Below are 11912 nucleotides of genomic sequence, written 5' to 3' on the forward strand. Positions count from 1 at the left end.
ATCGGACCACCAAAGGAGTTGAGTGCTGGAATGGATCGAGTCGCTTCTATCGGGTCGCGGACGTCCTTTGTTGCTTGATCGGGAACGCCTTGATTGTCGGACGCGAGCTGTCTGATGCTGTCGCGAAAGAGGAAGAGGTCGCGTGCTGGAGCTGCTCTCGGGTCACGAACGTCTGAGTTAGGATCAGGAACGCCTTGGGCGGAAGCTGATCGGGGACGCGAGCTGTAACAGATGCGGGAACAAGAGACATTATCGGGGTTTAGGGTTTGTCGGATCGCCGGCTAGGGTTAAGGTTTTAGGGTTTTTCGATTTGGATATTAGCTTAGGGATTTATGGTTTCGTGCTGATAACGTGTTATAAAAGTAATGGAAAAGTCTATCTTTATTCATAACATAGAAGTTTCTTATATAAGAGATTACACCGTCATAGATAAATGAAAACACTACAAATCATAATCTCCTGGTTCATAACAGTTTTATATCCATTTTATTTTTAAAGACGAGTGACCGACTCCACGACAAGTACAAAATATTGACCTACATACTAAAGATATATTATGAACTTTTAATTTATTTGTTTACGAAGACTATATATTATAACCCAAGCTTATTATGACATGTTGAACCTCTTAGATCTTTTTGATAGGTTGAAATCCAAGATTCAATTGTTTTAATTTCTTTTTCTCTTTGCATCACCAGCCATTTAGGATCGTCTTTTCTCCTCGAGCTGAGGTCTTGACAATGTGTTCCTGTTCGCAGTATCAAAGAAATTCAATTCTTACTCGACTTTTGAGTAATGGTTGATTTAAACTGAAATTTTCAACAAATTACCATTAAGTGTCTTGATGGCGACTACACTACCTGAAACATTCTCCAAAACTCTGAAAGCCCATAATATGTATTGATTCAGTAACCTATTTAAACAGATGATGTAAAATTTGTTATGTTTAGTTACCCGCCGACGCTGTAAGGATCTGCTAATCCATTAGAGAAAATGATGTTGCTCCCAAATCTTCGGAGAATTAACTTGATATCCTGTGATAAATATATTGTACATGACTAATTAGTTTCTATCAAATTAACTACCCTTTTATAATATGACTTTTAAAATTAGTTAACTACTTGAATGCCGAAATAAGTCGTGATCCAATGCGGCCGAGGAGAAACACCATATTTGGACTTACAGTCGTCAATAAAACTGGTCATATTAAACGGAGCCGTTTGGAACATTGTGTCGTGTTTGTCATGTCCTATTGGTATCACTATTTCGCTGCAGCCCTATTGATAGATCATTAGTATAAGTTAACTCTTCCATATATTGATTAGAATAATAGCATTAATTTATGTATATGCTTTATAACCCAAAGTTTACATGCCTGCCAACTCCACGCAATTGCATTGTTTGAGGGCTGTATAACCAAATCAGTATCATAGCAAGATTGGTTGCCAAAATAGGCAACAACACCTGCAAAAATCCGGTCAAGTACATAATTTTTACGGTTTGGTGGGTTGTCGATTGCGTTGCATAATGTAGCCACCCAATCACCGGGATTCCCGTTGAATTGAACTGATTCTGCGTATATTGAGTCCAAAAAGTCTTTGATATCGAAGCTACGGCTCAATGGACTGAAATTTGTTTTTGTTACAGAACAGCTTAAGAACTAATGTAGGTTACTATTTAGAAGCATGAGAAAGAAACACTATCATTCTTACGTACGCGCAAGTTTTGAATTTTTTGCTAAGGATCAAGAGACCGTTGGATTTGGCAGCAACTCTATCAATCTCTTTCCAAGATTTACGGATTGTTTTATAACATCTCTTACTCGTTTCCTTGTAAAATATATTTTAGGAAATCATATTAGTCAAGACTAAGCTTTTAACAGCAAAATTTTAATGAGAATGTCATAAATGAAATGAGTTAATTATCATATATCAAACCGAATAAAAAATTAATATGTTGAGATGGTCTAATATTTTAATATAATTTAGTACCTTGAATACTTTGGTTATGATATGATAATAACCAAATTTAGGACGAGTATCTTCGAAGTAGAGAAGAGGAGCTGAGGATGCTAATGCCCCAAGTGCTATATGTGGATATTTTAGCCTGAACCACGCCGCTAACACTTTTGTACCATGAAAAAGGATTGTCATTATTTAAGGTACCGTATTTTTATTCATAAATATGTTTTTAACTATATAAAATTACCGTTGAAGGGGATCATTATGTACAATACTCTTCTCGAAACAATATTCCATATATTGTAACTTGTTAAAGAGAAATTATTAGATTGGTTAAACCACATAATAACATGGACTTACTTCCACCATAGGATCCCCCGACGACGATAATTGGGCTATGTTTCGCAGAATATTTCTCCTTAACGTGCATGAGAATCGCGGCATAGTCTGCCAGAGCTTGTGCTGCGTTCAAATACCCCAACGTACTGGCGTTCTTCAGTGCTTCTTCCGCCGATCCAAATGGCACAGACTTCCCATAATACCTATGCTGCATACAATAGAGTATACATTTTATACATATGCAGTATAAAAGACTAGTACAATAGAAACTCTATACATGATAAATTAATACATTATAAATTTTATTGGTTTCAAGTTGAGTCGATTCAAAATATGGCAATTTTTTTAGTAAATGATAAGATAATATTTTAAGTAAAATCGTATGTAAACATAGATTATATATATATAATTTATATATATATATATATATATATTTTTTCTTTTTATTCAAAATAGAATCCATATTTATTATTTCTTGATATTTAGAAAAATTTAATATTATTTTATCAGATTATACAACGTATTTACAGTATATGGTACATGTCTTTTATACACTAAATAATCTAATAAAAAAACCCGCTACTTTTTTTTGTATAAAAAATATTCTCAATATATATATATATATATATATATATATATATATATATGTATAAATTAATAAAATATTGTTATTTTTATATTATTAATTTTATAGAGTTCTTAGTGTATATTCATATATAAAGACGCACACCTCTACGTAGACGAGAAGGGCTTTTAAACGAGGACCATTATCTTGGAAAAAACCGACGTACAAATCAGACTCTATTGACGCTTCCTCTCCAAGAAAAGCTAATATAGGTGCGTTGGCTTTGGATCCAGCCCAGTGCTTGGCATTGATGACGTATCTTTGCTGAAACGTCTGATAACTTTTCGGGGTGAATGTAAAATGGTCGAGATTCTGATGGTAGTAGAAGAAATTGAGATCAGAATTATCAGCAGAGGCAAATACTGTTTCTGTCGGTCTCGTTGTTGTGGAAATACCAAGTCGAGCAACTTTGGAGTGTGTGAGAGATACGAAATAAGGTGACAATATTGTGAAGACAAATGGTAGGAGAATCGTAAATGGAAGATACATTTTTAGAGTGTTTGTTTTCTCTTAGTAACTTAATGGGCTATATATAAACTATGTTCACTAGGCAAATTGGTTCCTCGAGCTCATGCAACAATATATTTATATATAGATCCCAAAAGATACAATGCAATATATTATATACAAGATCAGGTCTTGCAAGAAGTCTCCCATGACAAATATAAGTGTATATATGCACATTTAAACATATTCATTTAGTTGTAAAACTACAACCATATGATAAACCAACAAAGTATAGACTAATATGTATATTTTTTCTAGTATATATTATTGTTAAATTTTTGTTTTTGTAGTCACTTATGTTGATTACAAAGACATTAAGCTCCTTGTATATATATCGTTGACAAAATATTCACGAATATGATTTTATAATATAATATGTTACCATAATATGCTATTATGGTATTTATCTAAATCATAGGTGAGAAAGCATAATATATTTACAATTTTCCAAAACAGTTTCTGTAAAACATATTGTCTAGCAAAGAACCTCTAAAAATAATGAAAAACTAGATTTCTGTGTGGGTGTTATTTTAATTTGTTATATATAACATTTAAATATTTTCGGTTAATACATGTTTATATATGTATAATCTTGTTTATATTGTATTGTTGGTTGATCTATAAATAAGTGATATTAGTTACACTATTTTTTATTCAAGTGGATCGTTTGTATATTCTATTTGTTTATAAATGTGACAAATTAGTATGGTTGTATAAATTACCACAATATATAGTTTCTGAAAACATTTGTTGTTTGAAAGTTTTGTAAATGAATATGCCGCACCATTTATTTTACATGAAAAATATATTCCGAAATTAGAACACTCTTAAATTTTATTAATTTTATACGAATGTTATCACTTTTAAATTTTATATTCTTACAATTCACATATATTAACACTTAATAGTAATTTGGATCATGTTACCGTTTAAAATTAAATTTTAGATTTTGATAATGAGCCTAACTATGAGTACTAAATTGTCTTAGATTCGTGGTATGTATATTGAACAATTGACCCATTTTGAAGGTCACGCTTTTTAGGTTTAATAGAAAACGTGTATTGCTTGGGAATTAAAAACAATAGTTTGTTAATGAAGTTTCGAATAAAAAGATCATAGTGGGACTTTTTTGGGATATCATGTTTAGAGTATTCCAATATCGTAGATAGTAAAATCTGGATATTTGAATTTTCTTGGTATTTTTTACACATCATTTTATTTTTTTGGAATAATATCAATTTGATTGTTTGTAGCATGTTTATCTGGAGTCCTTAGTGAGGTTCTTAGTGCGTGGGTCCCCACAAAATTTTTAAGGATCGGTTACAAAAACTACTAATTAAAAACTGATTTTAGTGAGTTTCTTACACTGTTTACGGGCCCCACTGATTCCTGGCGACTCGCGATTGGTTTGCTTTTTAATTTTTTTTTTTTAGACAAAAAAAATATAAGAAACTCATTAGATTTCTTAGGATAAACATGCTCTTAGATTTGTGGAAACTAAGTATAAATATAATGTAGAAGCACCGTATCCTAGTGGTTAACGTTTAATGGCTTTTATACTCAGGTCTGGGGTTCCTATGCAATTTCTTGCGGATTACAGAAATTCCGGGTTTCAATTCCCGGAGAAACCGATTTATTAAATAATTATGCAGACTACGGAAGAAAGGCTTACAAGATATCTTCAACATGGTGCAAGTAAATCTGGTCAGATGTGGATCTTCATAGGACGGCTCAGGTGATGTAGTTAGGCGTAGATCCTCGTAAGGTAGGTAGTATTGTCGGTTGTCGAATCGTCTATATAATTTTTTTCATATCATAAATTTAATATCATAATAAATCAACGTTAAAAAAATATAAATATAAAATTCGTTCTTTGGATGCTATATTATAACAAATGTATAGTTTAAAAACCTTGGTTGCTATACATATGCTAGGGTTGTTTGGAAGCTAGATTTGTCATATATAAAAACGTTTAAACATCTAATCTATTAATTTAGGGTTTTATTTTTTTATCTTCCATACAAAGTCTATGTTAGACCATTTATGAAAAACTTAATTAAACATCATATATTTACTTATATATGATATTTTCCTAACAAAACCAATATACATCTAAACAAATATATTTCTATTAGGCAATTATCATTTGATTGTTTATCATATTTAATCTATACCATATTTTATATATATTTTAGTAATTAATTTTTAAATTAAATCATATAGAACTTAAATTATCATATTAAATTTTTATATAAAACAAAACATATAATAGTTTATTGGTTGTAACATTTTGTGTTTGATTTTTTAGTAAAAATAGAAATACCAAACTGAAATATTATACATTATATAAAATAATATTTTTAAAATAAAATATTAAATAATTTAATTTAGTCACATATAAACATTTTGAGAATAAAATTTTCTTTAAAAAAACTAGTAACATTTGTATTAATTCATATAAAACTAATGTTTAAAATTAAACTATTAATATGATGTTGCATTTTTAAATAAATAAACAAAATACTACATTAATATATGATTTGTACAATTTCATCAAAAACAATTTTCAACAAATGTAAAATTTCAAATAATATTATATACTTAAATAATTATATTAAAATATATCTTTATAACTTATTTTATATTTTAAATGTTATTATAAAAACAACAATATATCCGCACGGATCTGCGGGTTCAAATCTAGTTTATTTATAAAGTAGAGAGTATTTATAATGTGTGTAAGTTTTCATAAGTAAGATTAGCATAATATTGAATCAAAACTGCAGTTTATTATATACAATTTTATAAAGTTAGATGGTTTCTAGTTTTTTTTTCGACAAAAGTAACTTTATTAATGACATCTAATGTAATCATTACAAAGAACATTGGAAAGCCAGTATGGAATGATAATTGGTATATGACAACGGTTAGTTATAAACCGTTTCTCTATACAGTATTAGTTACATGCATCTATAAAGTTTAACAATCTATCTATATATATAAAAATATGTTTGACTCTCTCCTATGCTGCCACATCGCTAATTCATCTCTTCCCAGCATGACATGTGTCCTCTCAGTTATTTTTCTTCTTTTAGTTTGTGTTTGTTAATTGGGCTGATGGACCATTATCGGATTCCGAAAAGTTACACGCTTCGTCTTCAAGAATTGTGAGACCTTTGATTTATAGGGTTCATCCTCTGCTTCAGCCGTTACTTCGATAAACTAACCAAAGAGTTTCAGAAGGCTATGGAAGACAAATATTCATGGCTAATCCATGGAGCGAGCTGCTGTTCATGTCGTTTCTTCTCGAGCTCTCTCTACTTTGCCGTTTTATGTAAGCCATCTCTTCTTCACTTCAAAACCCTAATCTCATCCCCAACATCTCACTGTCTCTCTCCTCTGTCACTTGAGCTTCCTCCGAAAACCGTACATCAATACCCGCTTCTGTTCCTGTTCCTAGCGACGGAGACGATGCCGCTAGACGTCGTACCGCTGCAGTGGCCAATTATCGGAGAAGTCCTTCGACCTTTCTCTCTCTAGCTAATAACCCTATTTTGCTTCTGTGAGATTATTACTCATTGAATGTCTTGTTCTTGTGTCCTCATAGTGATTGTCAAAGCTAGCAGCGGTCCTCGATATGTGGTAGGCTGCCGTAGCAAAGTGGATAAGGAGAAGCTGATCTCAGCAACTCGAGTTGTTCTTGATATGACAACACTAACAATTATGAGAGCCCTTCCCCGAGAAGTAAGATCCTTGCATCTTATCCTCTCCGGCAGCCATTTTCACCCCTCACATCCCTTCCATCATCCTAGCACAAGAGAAACCAAGAAGAAAAACAACATCAATGTCATACATATATAAAGGAAGAGAAAAAATTATGAGTTATGAGAGCTCAGTCATTGTAGAGAACTATAATTTTCTCCAATAATAAATAGTGGTCAACAGGTCAGTTTTACTTAATTTTAGTCTGGAACCATTAGCGGATATAGTGGTCAACATGTCAGTTTTACTTAATTTTAGACTAGAGATGTCATCATTTTCGTTTTGGATCAATGCTATTTATTTTATTATTCCAGATATTGTTTGAGCTCTTGGCCTAGGTGGAACTGCCCTAGGAATGATAAAAGAAAAATACTTGGTTTAGGCAAGTATATGCTATTCAAAGAAATACATCTTTTTGATTCCTCCGAGCCATTTTGAAGCTTGAAGGTTCACTGAAAATATGCTTCAGGCTCTTTATAAGTTGCCCACTTAGGTTTGATTTTATTTCTTTCTGTCTTTTCCCCAGGCGTTTACTCAGCATTTGAGTAATAAATATGGGTGATGCTGAAGAAGTATCACAACACTATAGATTGATGTCAAGACATACAAGAGATTGTTTGGGTACGTGCTTCTTCTTTTTAACCTCGACATGATCTATGTTTCATTGTCCTGATAAAGTTATGATACATTGTAGGAGTGTCCTTTAGATGTTACGCCTACATACCCGTTTCAGGTCAAGAGTATGTGCAGTTGTCTGATTGTCTAATTGAAACGCTTAACAAAGATGAAGTGTACTGATTATCTGTTGCAATTGCATTTTCACTCATGAGCAAACTCTGTGGTTACTGAGGAATTTTTTAAGGATATATTCCTCCCTGAAACTCAAGCCTCCTGCTACTCATCATTATAGTGCCTTTCAAACCCACACACAATGAATGGCCACCTTGAACCTTATGTTCTCCGACTTGAAAGCTGGTTGTTGTGCCAACACGGTCGAATCCTGACTTCTTAGGTTCGGTGTGGCCTGTAATGTGAAGAAAGGGAGAGAGCTCATAAGGCCGACATGCTGTATCGTCATCATTTCATCATTAGTTAACTATAATAATGGTCCAGTTTTGGTTGGGTCACAAAAGCTTTGATGGGTCTCACGTTTGGTGGGTCACTCCCAACTAAATTTTGTAAATTATTTTATATTCACAGAACTTTTGTTTCATGGTCGAAAGCTCAAAACAACGTCTTTATCTTTAAAGCTAAGATTATGTTCTTCTATGTCATTCACGTCAGTCAGTTGCCTCCGATGGGTCTTCTTCATCTCCTTCTATTGTATTCTTCTCTATACTGTTTCTATTTTGTAAATTACACATATTAGCCTACCACTTCTTCTCCGATTCAAACTGTTTTCACAAATCAAATTCACCAGTTTTGTGTATTATAAGTTAGCTTCTTTTTTGTTTCTCGCCTAGAAATTTGAGTAAATGTTTATTTATAAAAATCTATAATATTTACTTTTTTTTTCTACGTTTCAGATACTCCATTACCATCCACTTATATTGTAGAATAAGAGAATCCATAAAATTGATTCTCCAGATGATTAAGAGTATTATAAATCTTATGAGGAATTATTGTGGAACAAATTTTTTAATTCAATTTTACATTGCAGATAAGTGTATGTGAAGTGTTTCTCGGACTAATGATTAGTTTATTATTATAGCTTGATGAATGTGTTAGTTTAACAAATACCAATGCCTAATTATAACTTGCATTAAAACTTGATAGTCGTAAAGTTCAGACTAATACAATAAAACCAATATTTTGAAATCCGACATGGAAACTGAATTGGAAGACTTACCAGGTCATCGAACAGTAAGTTAATAAGTTAATAAATTAATTAATTTAATTAAATAATAATATATTAGCTATTAAAATATAATATATATTTTATGTTTTAAGAATATTTAGAAAACACTTATCTTTTTTTATTTTTTTATTATCATTTAACATTACAAAATATCAAAAAGTAATTCAGACTATTTAACAATATTGTAACAAGTTAGGAGTTAAGATATCTACTATAAAATATCAAGACTTGAAATTTATAAGTATTTAAATGTGAAATGTGAATTGTGAATAGTAAAATTGAACTTTAAATCCAGAAAAAACCAAAAATTAAATAATAAATTGTTGTAATAGAATGTCGATAACAAAAATAAACTAATACCGACCAAATTACATCAACTAATTTTGGTTCTCTCTATCATCGTTCACTTAATTTTTTCTTATGGCATAAATCTTCATCATAATCTAAAAAAAAAAAAAAAATCACAAATTAAATAGTGTAAATGAGATTCACGAAAAAAAATAATCAAAAAGAAGTAGAAGATACATATTCGACATCCGGGTGCAGACAAAGATATTAGTAAAATCTGAATACCTTATTTTTTAATATGAATAAAAAAAAAATCTTAATAACATAATTAAGAAATCTAAAAAATAAATAAAAGGTACTTACTGGTTTAACCAGTAGTTCAATCAATAGTCGGGTTCCGGATTTTAGTGGTTTTTTGCGGGTTTTACTAGGTTTTTAAATAATGAGCTTTTGTAAAACCCAACCAAATTATATTTGAGTCACCATATTCACCGGTTCAACCGCGAATCCGGGGTGGATTTTAAAACACCGGATAAAATCCATACCACCATTGTACATAAAAACATTACCATATCCCACAATCTCTACAACACAAATTTGAAATTACTTCAATTGAAAAAGATTCTTATGAAAAACTGGTCCAAATAAGAAATGAACACAATCGAGTAAAATCAAAAACAGACTTAAAAAATATATTTGACAATATATCAAATCCCGCGCGAAGTGCGGACTTCCCCTAGTATGTATATAATCTGTACAGAAAATTAAGCGTCAAGGTTTATAACAGAGTGCATTAACTAAGAATACTGTGGTTTACACATAGTTGTCGGTCCGTCGGTTTGAAATGAACGAAATAGCTAAATAATTAATAACCAGGATATGATCTGCGCAAAACACATGGTGAGTTTATTAGTATATATTATCGATAATATTTTATATATATTTGATCATTTTATTTATATATATACAATTTTTTTCTTGTTATTATATAATTTCTTTTTGATGGACCGGATCAATTTTTATTAAAAATTGTAAAACTAAACTATAATTAATATATCATGGGTTGATTGGATTGGACATTAATTAAACAAATTATGACACAAAACCTTATTTTTTCTACTGAACACAATCTTAAAAAAAGTGAACAGTATTGTTTCCACAATTCAATTATTTTGACTTTTATACATGTCATTTTAATGTTTTTAGTCATATATTTAAGAAAAACTTACATTTTGTAATTTAAATTTGTTTTAATTTTTTAAAAAATATAACATATAAGAAATAATATAACATCAGAAAAATATAACATATACGGTTTCTTCATTTTTTGTAATTTAAAGTCGTTTAAAAATAAATAAATATAACATATAAGGTTTCCTCATTTTTGTAATTTAAAGTCATTTAAAAAAAAAAATCTAAATATAACATATAAAAAAATCTAATTTTTTTATTATACGGTTAATGTGATTGTTTAATTTTTTAAATAATATAAAATTAAACAAAAATGAAGAAGAATGCAAAACTTGTTATCAAATCTTTATTATTCATAGTCATTAATTGACATATATATGTTAATCATATTAGGTAATTTCATAGCTTTTATTTAAGGAAATAATACACGCTTCTTATATTTTTGGTTAATATAATGTTCCCTAGTAATTAAATTTGGACCAACATTTTTTTCAATTGATTTTTAAGCTGCTACATAAGCTAAATTGACATCTTAATTAGATTAAAAAAAATTTGGTTAACAAAACAAATCATCAATAGAATATACTATTTTATTAAATACACTTTCCTTCTGATATATATATATTATTAAAGTTGAAGTACACAATGAGATTATTTGGAAACTTGAATAGTAGTTTTAATAAAATTTGTTTGGATATATGAATAGCAGTATCTATTAATTGTATTTCCATATTTCATTTAGTTTAACAATTTCATTAATTATATTACTTTAACCATAATTCACATTATTAATTATATTACCATAATAATTGTGCATATTTTTATTTATTAGTTAATCAATATTAACTTTTTGCCAATTATAAAATCAAAAATGTTAAATAAATTGGTTTTGCATATGATTAAACGTTTGGTTTAGTTTGTTTATTAAAACATTTTTATTTGAGTTTCAATCAGTGGAAAATTATGTAGCCAGAAAATAATTCAAAGATATGTTTTTGTAAATAAAATAATAACTTAAATCAAAATAATAAAAATGTGCACATTTATTGCCACTTAATTTTCACTACATATAATTATTTTACTTAACAAAACACTCTTTCTATTTCACTTATTTTAGCCAAACACATAAAAATAAATTTTTTTATTAGTTTATAAAATCAGTTATAAATGAACATTATCTATCCATTTATGTACATGTTGTTCCTTTCGGGTATCGTTTTTTTTTGAAACAATGTCCCGCTTAAACATTATAAATTTATGTGTGGGTTTTGGGTTGGGTCATTCTGGATCTGGATGAATTCAGTTCTGATGTAAAGGAACCTAAAAATATCTAAATAACCAATGTATCTGAAACGGATTCGGATATTTGTAACAAAATAGA

At 29.8% G+C, this 11912-nt stretch overlaps 1 protein-coding gene and 1 long non-coding RNA gene across 5 annotated transcripts; one reads left to right on the forward strand and one right to left on the reverse strand.

Annotated features, from left to right (window-relative positions):
* Positions 1-950: 950 nt before the first annotated feature.
* LOC106322959 (lysosomal Pro-X carboxypeptidase-like) lies at positions 951-3414 on the reverse strand. Its single transcript, XM_013761107.1, has 7 exons — positions 3031-3414; positions 2322-2508; positions 1992-2125; positions 1717-1829; positions 1376-1625; positions 1122-1277; positions 951-1034 (listed from the first exon to the last, which is right to left on the reverse strand). Exons 1-7 carry the CDS (start codon positions 3412-3414, stop codon positions 951-953), a joined length of 1308 nt encoding a protein of 435 aa, XP_013616561.1.
* Positions 3415-6458: 3044 nt separating this feature from the next.
* On the forward strand, positions 6459-8567 carry LOC106322627. 4 transcript variants are annotated; one of them, XR_001266479.1, is made up of 6 exons: positions 6459-6766; positions 6844-6948; positions 7040-7377; positions 7509-7641; positions 7721-7815; positions 7889-8567. It is a non-coding gene; the product is annotated as an uncharacterized LOC106322627 (long non-coding RNA). The 4 variants fall into 4 exon arrangements; XR_001266480.1 differs by lacking the exon at positions 6844-6948 and having other exon boundaries at positions 6462-6766; XR_001266478.1 differs by lacking the exons at positions 6459-6766; positions 6844-6948 and having other exon boundaries at positions 6956-7377.
* The last annotated feature ends 3345 nt before the right edge of the window (positions 8568-11912 follow it).

The sequence above is a fragment of the Brassica oleracea genome, chromosome C2, assembly GCF_000695525.1.
Source record: "Brassica oleracea var. oleracea cultivar TO1000 chromosome C2, BOL, whole genome shotgun sequence".
NCBI classification, from domain to species: Eukaryota; Viridiplantae; Streptophyta; class Magnoliopsida; order Brassicales; family Brassicaceae; genus Brassica; species Brassica oleracea.

Coding starts and splice junctions, on each gene's coding strand:
- LOC106322959 (XM_013761107.1), bottom strand. CDS start 3,414: ATGTATCTTCCATTTACGATTCTCCTACCATTTGTCTTCACAATATTG. Junction 2,126..2,321: donor CGGGGGATCCTATGGTGGAA/GTAAGTCCATGT, acceptor ATGGTACAAAAG/TGTTAGCGGCGTGGTTCAGG. Junction 1,035..1,121: donor CGACTTATTTCGGCATTCAA/GTAGTTAACTAA, acceptor TATTTATCACAG/GATATCAAGTTAATTCTCCG.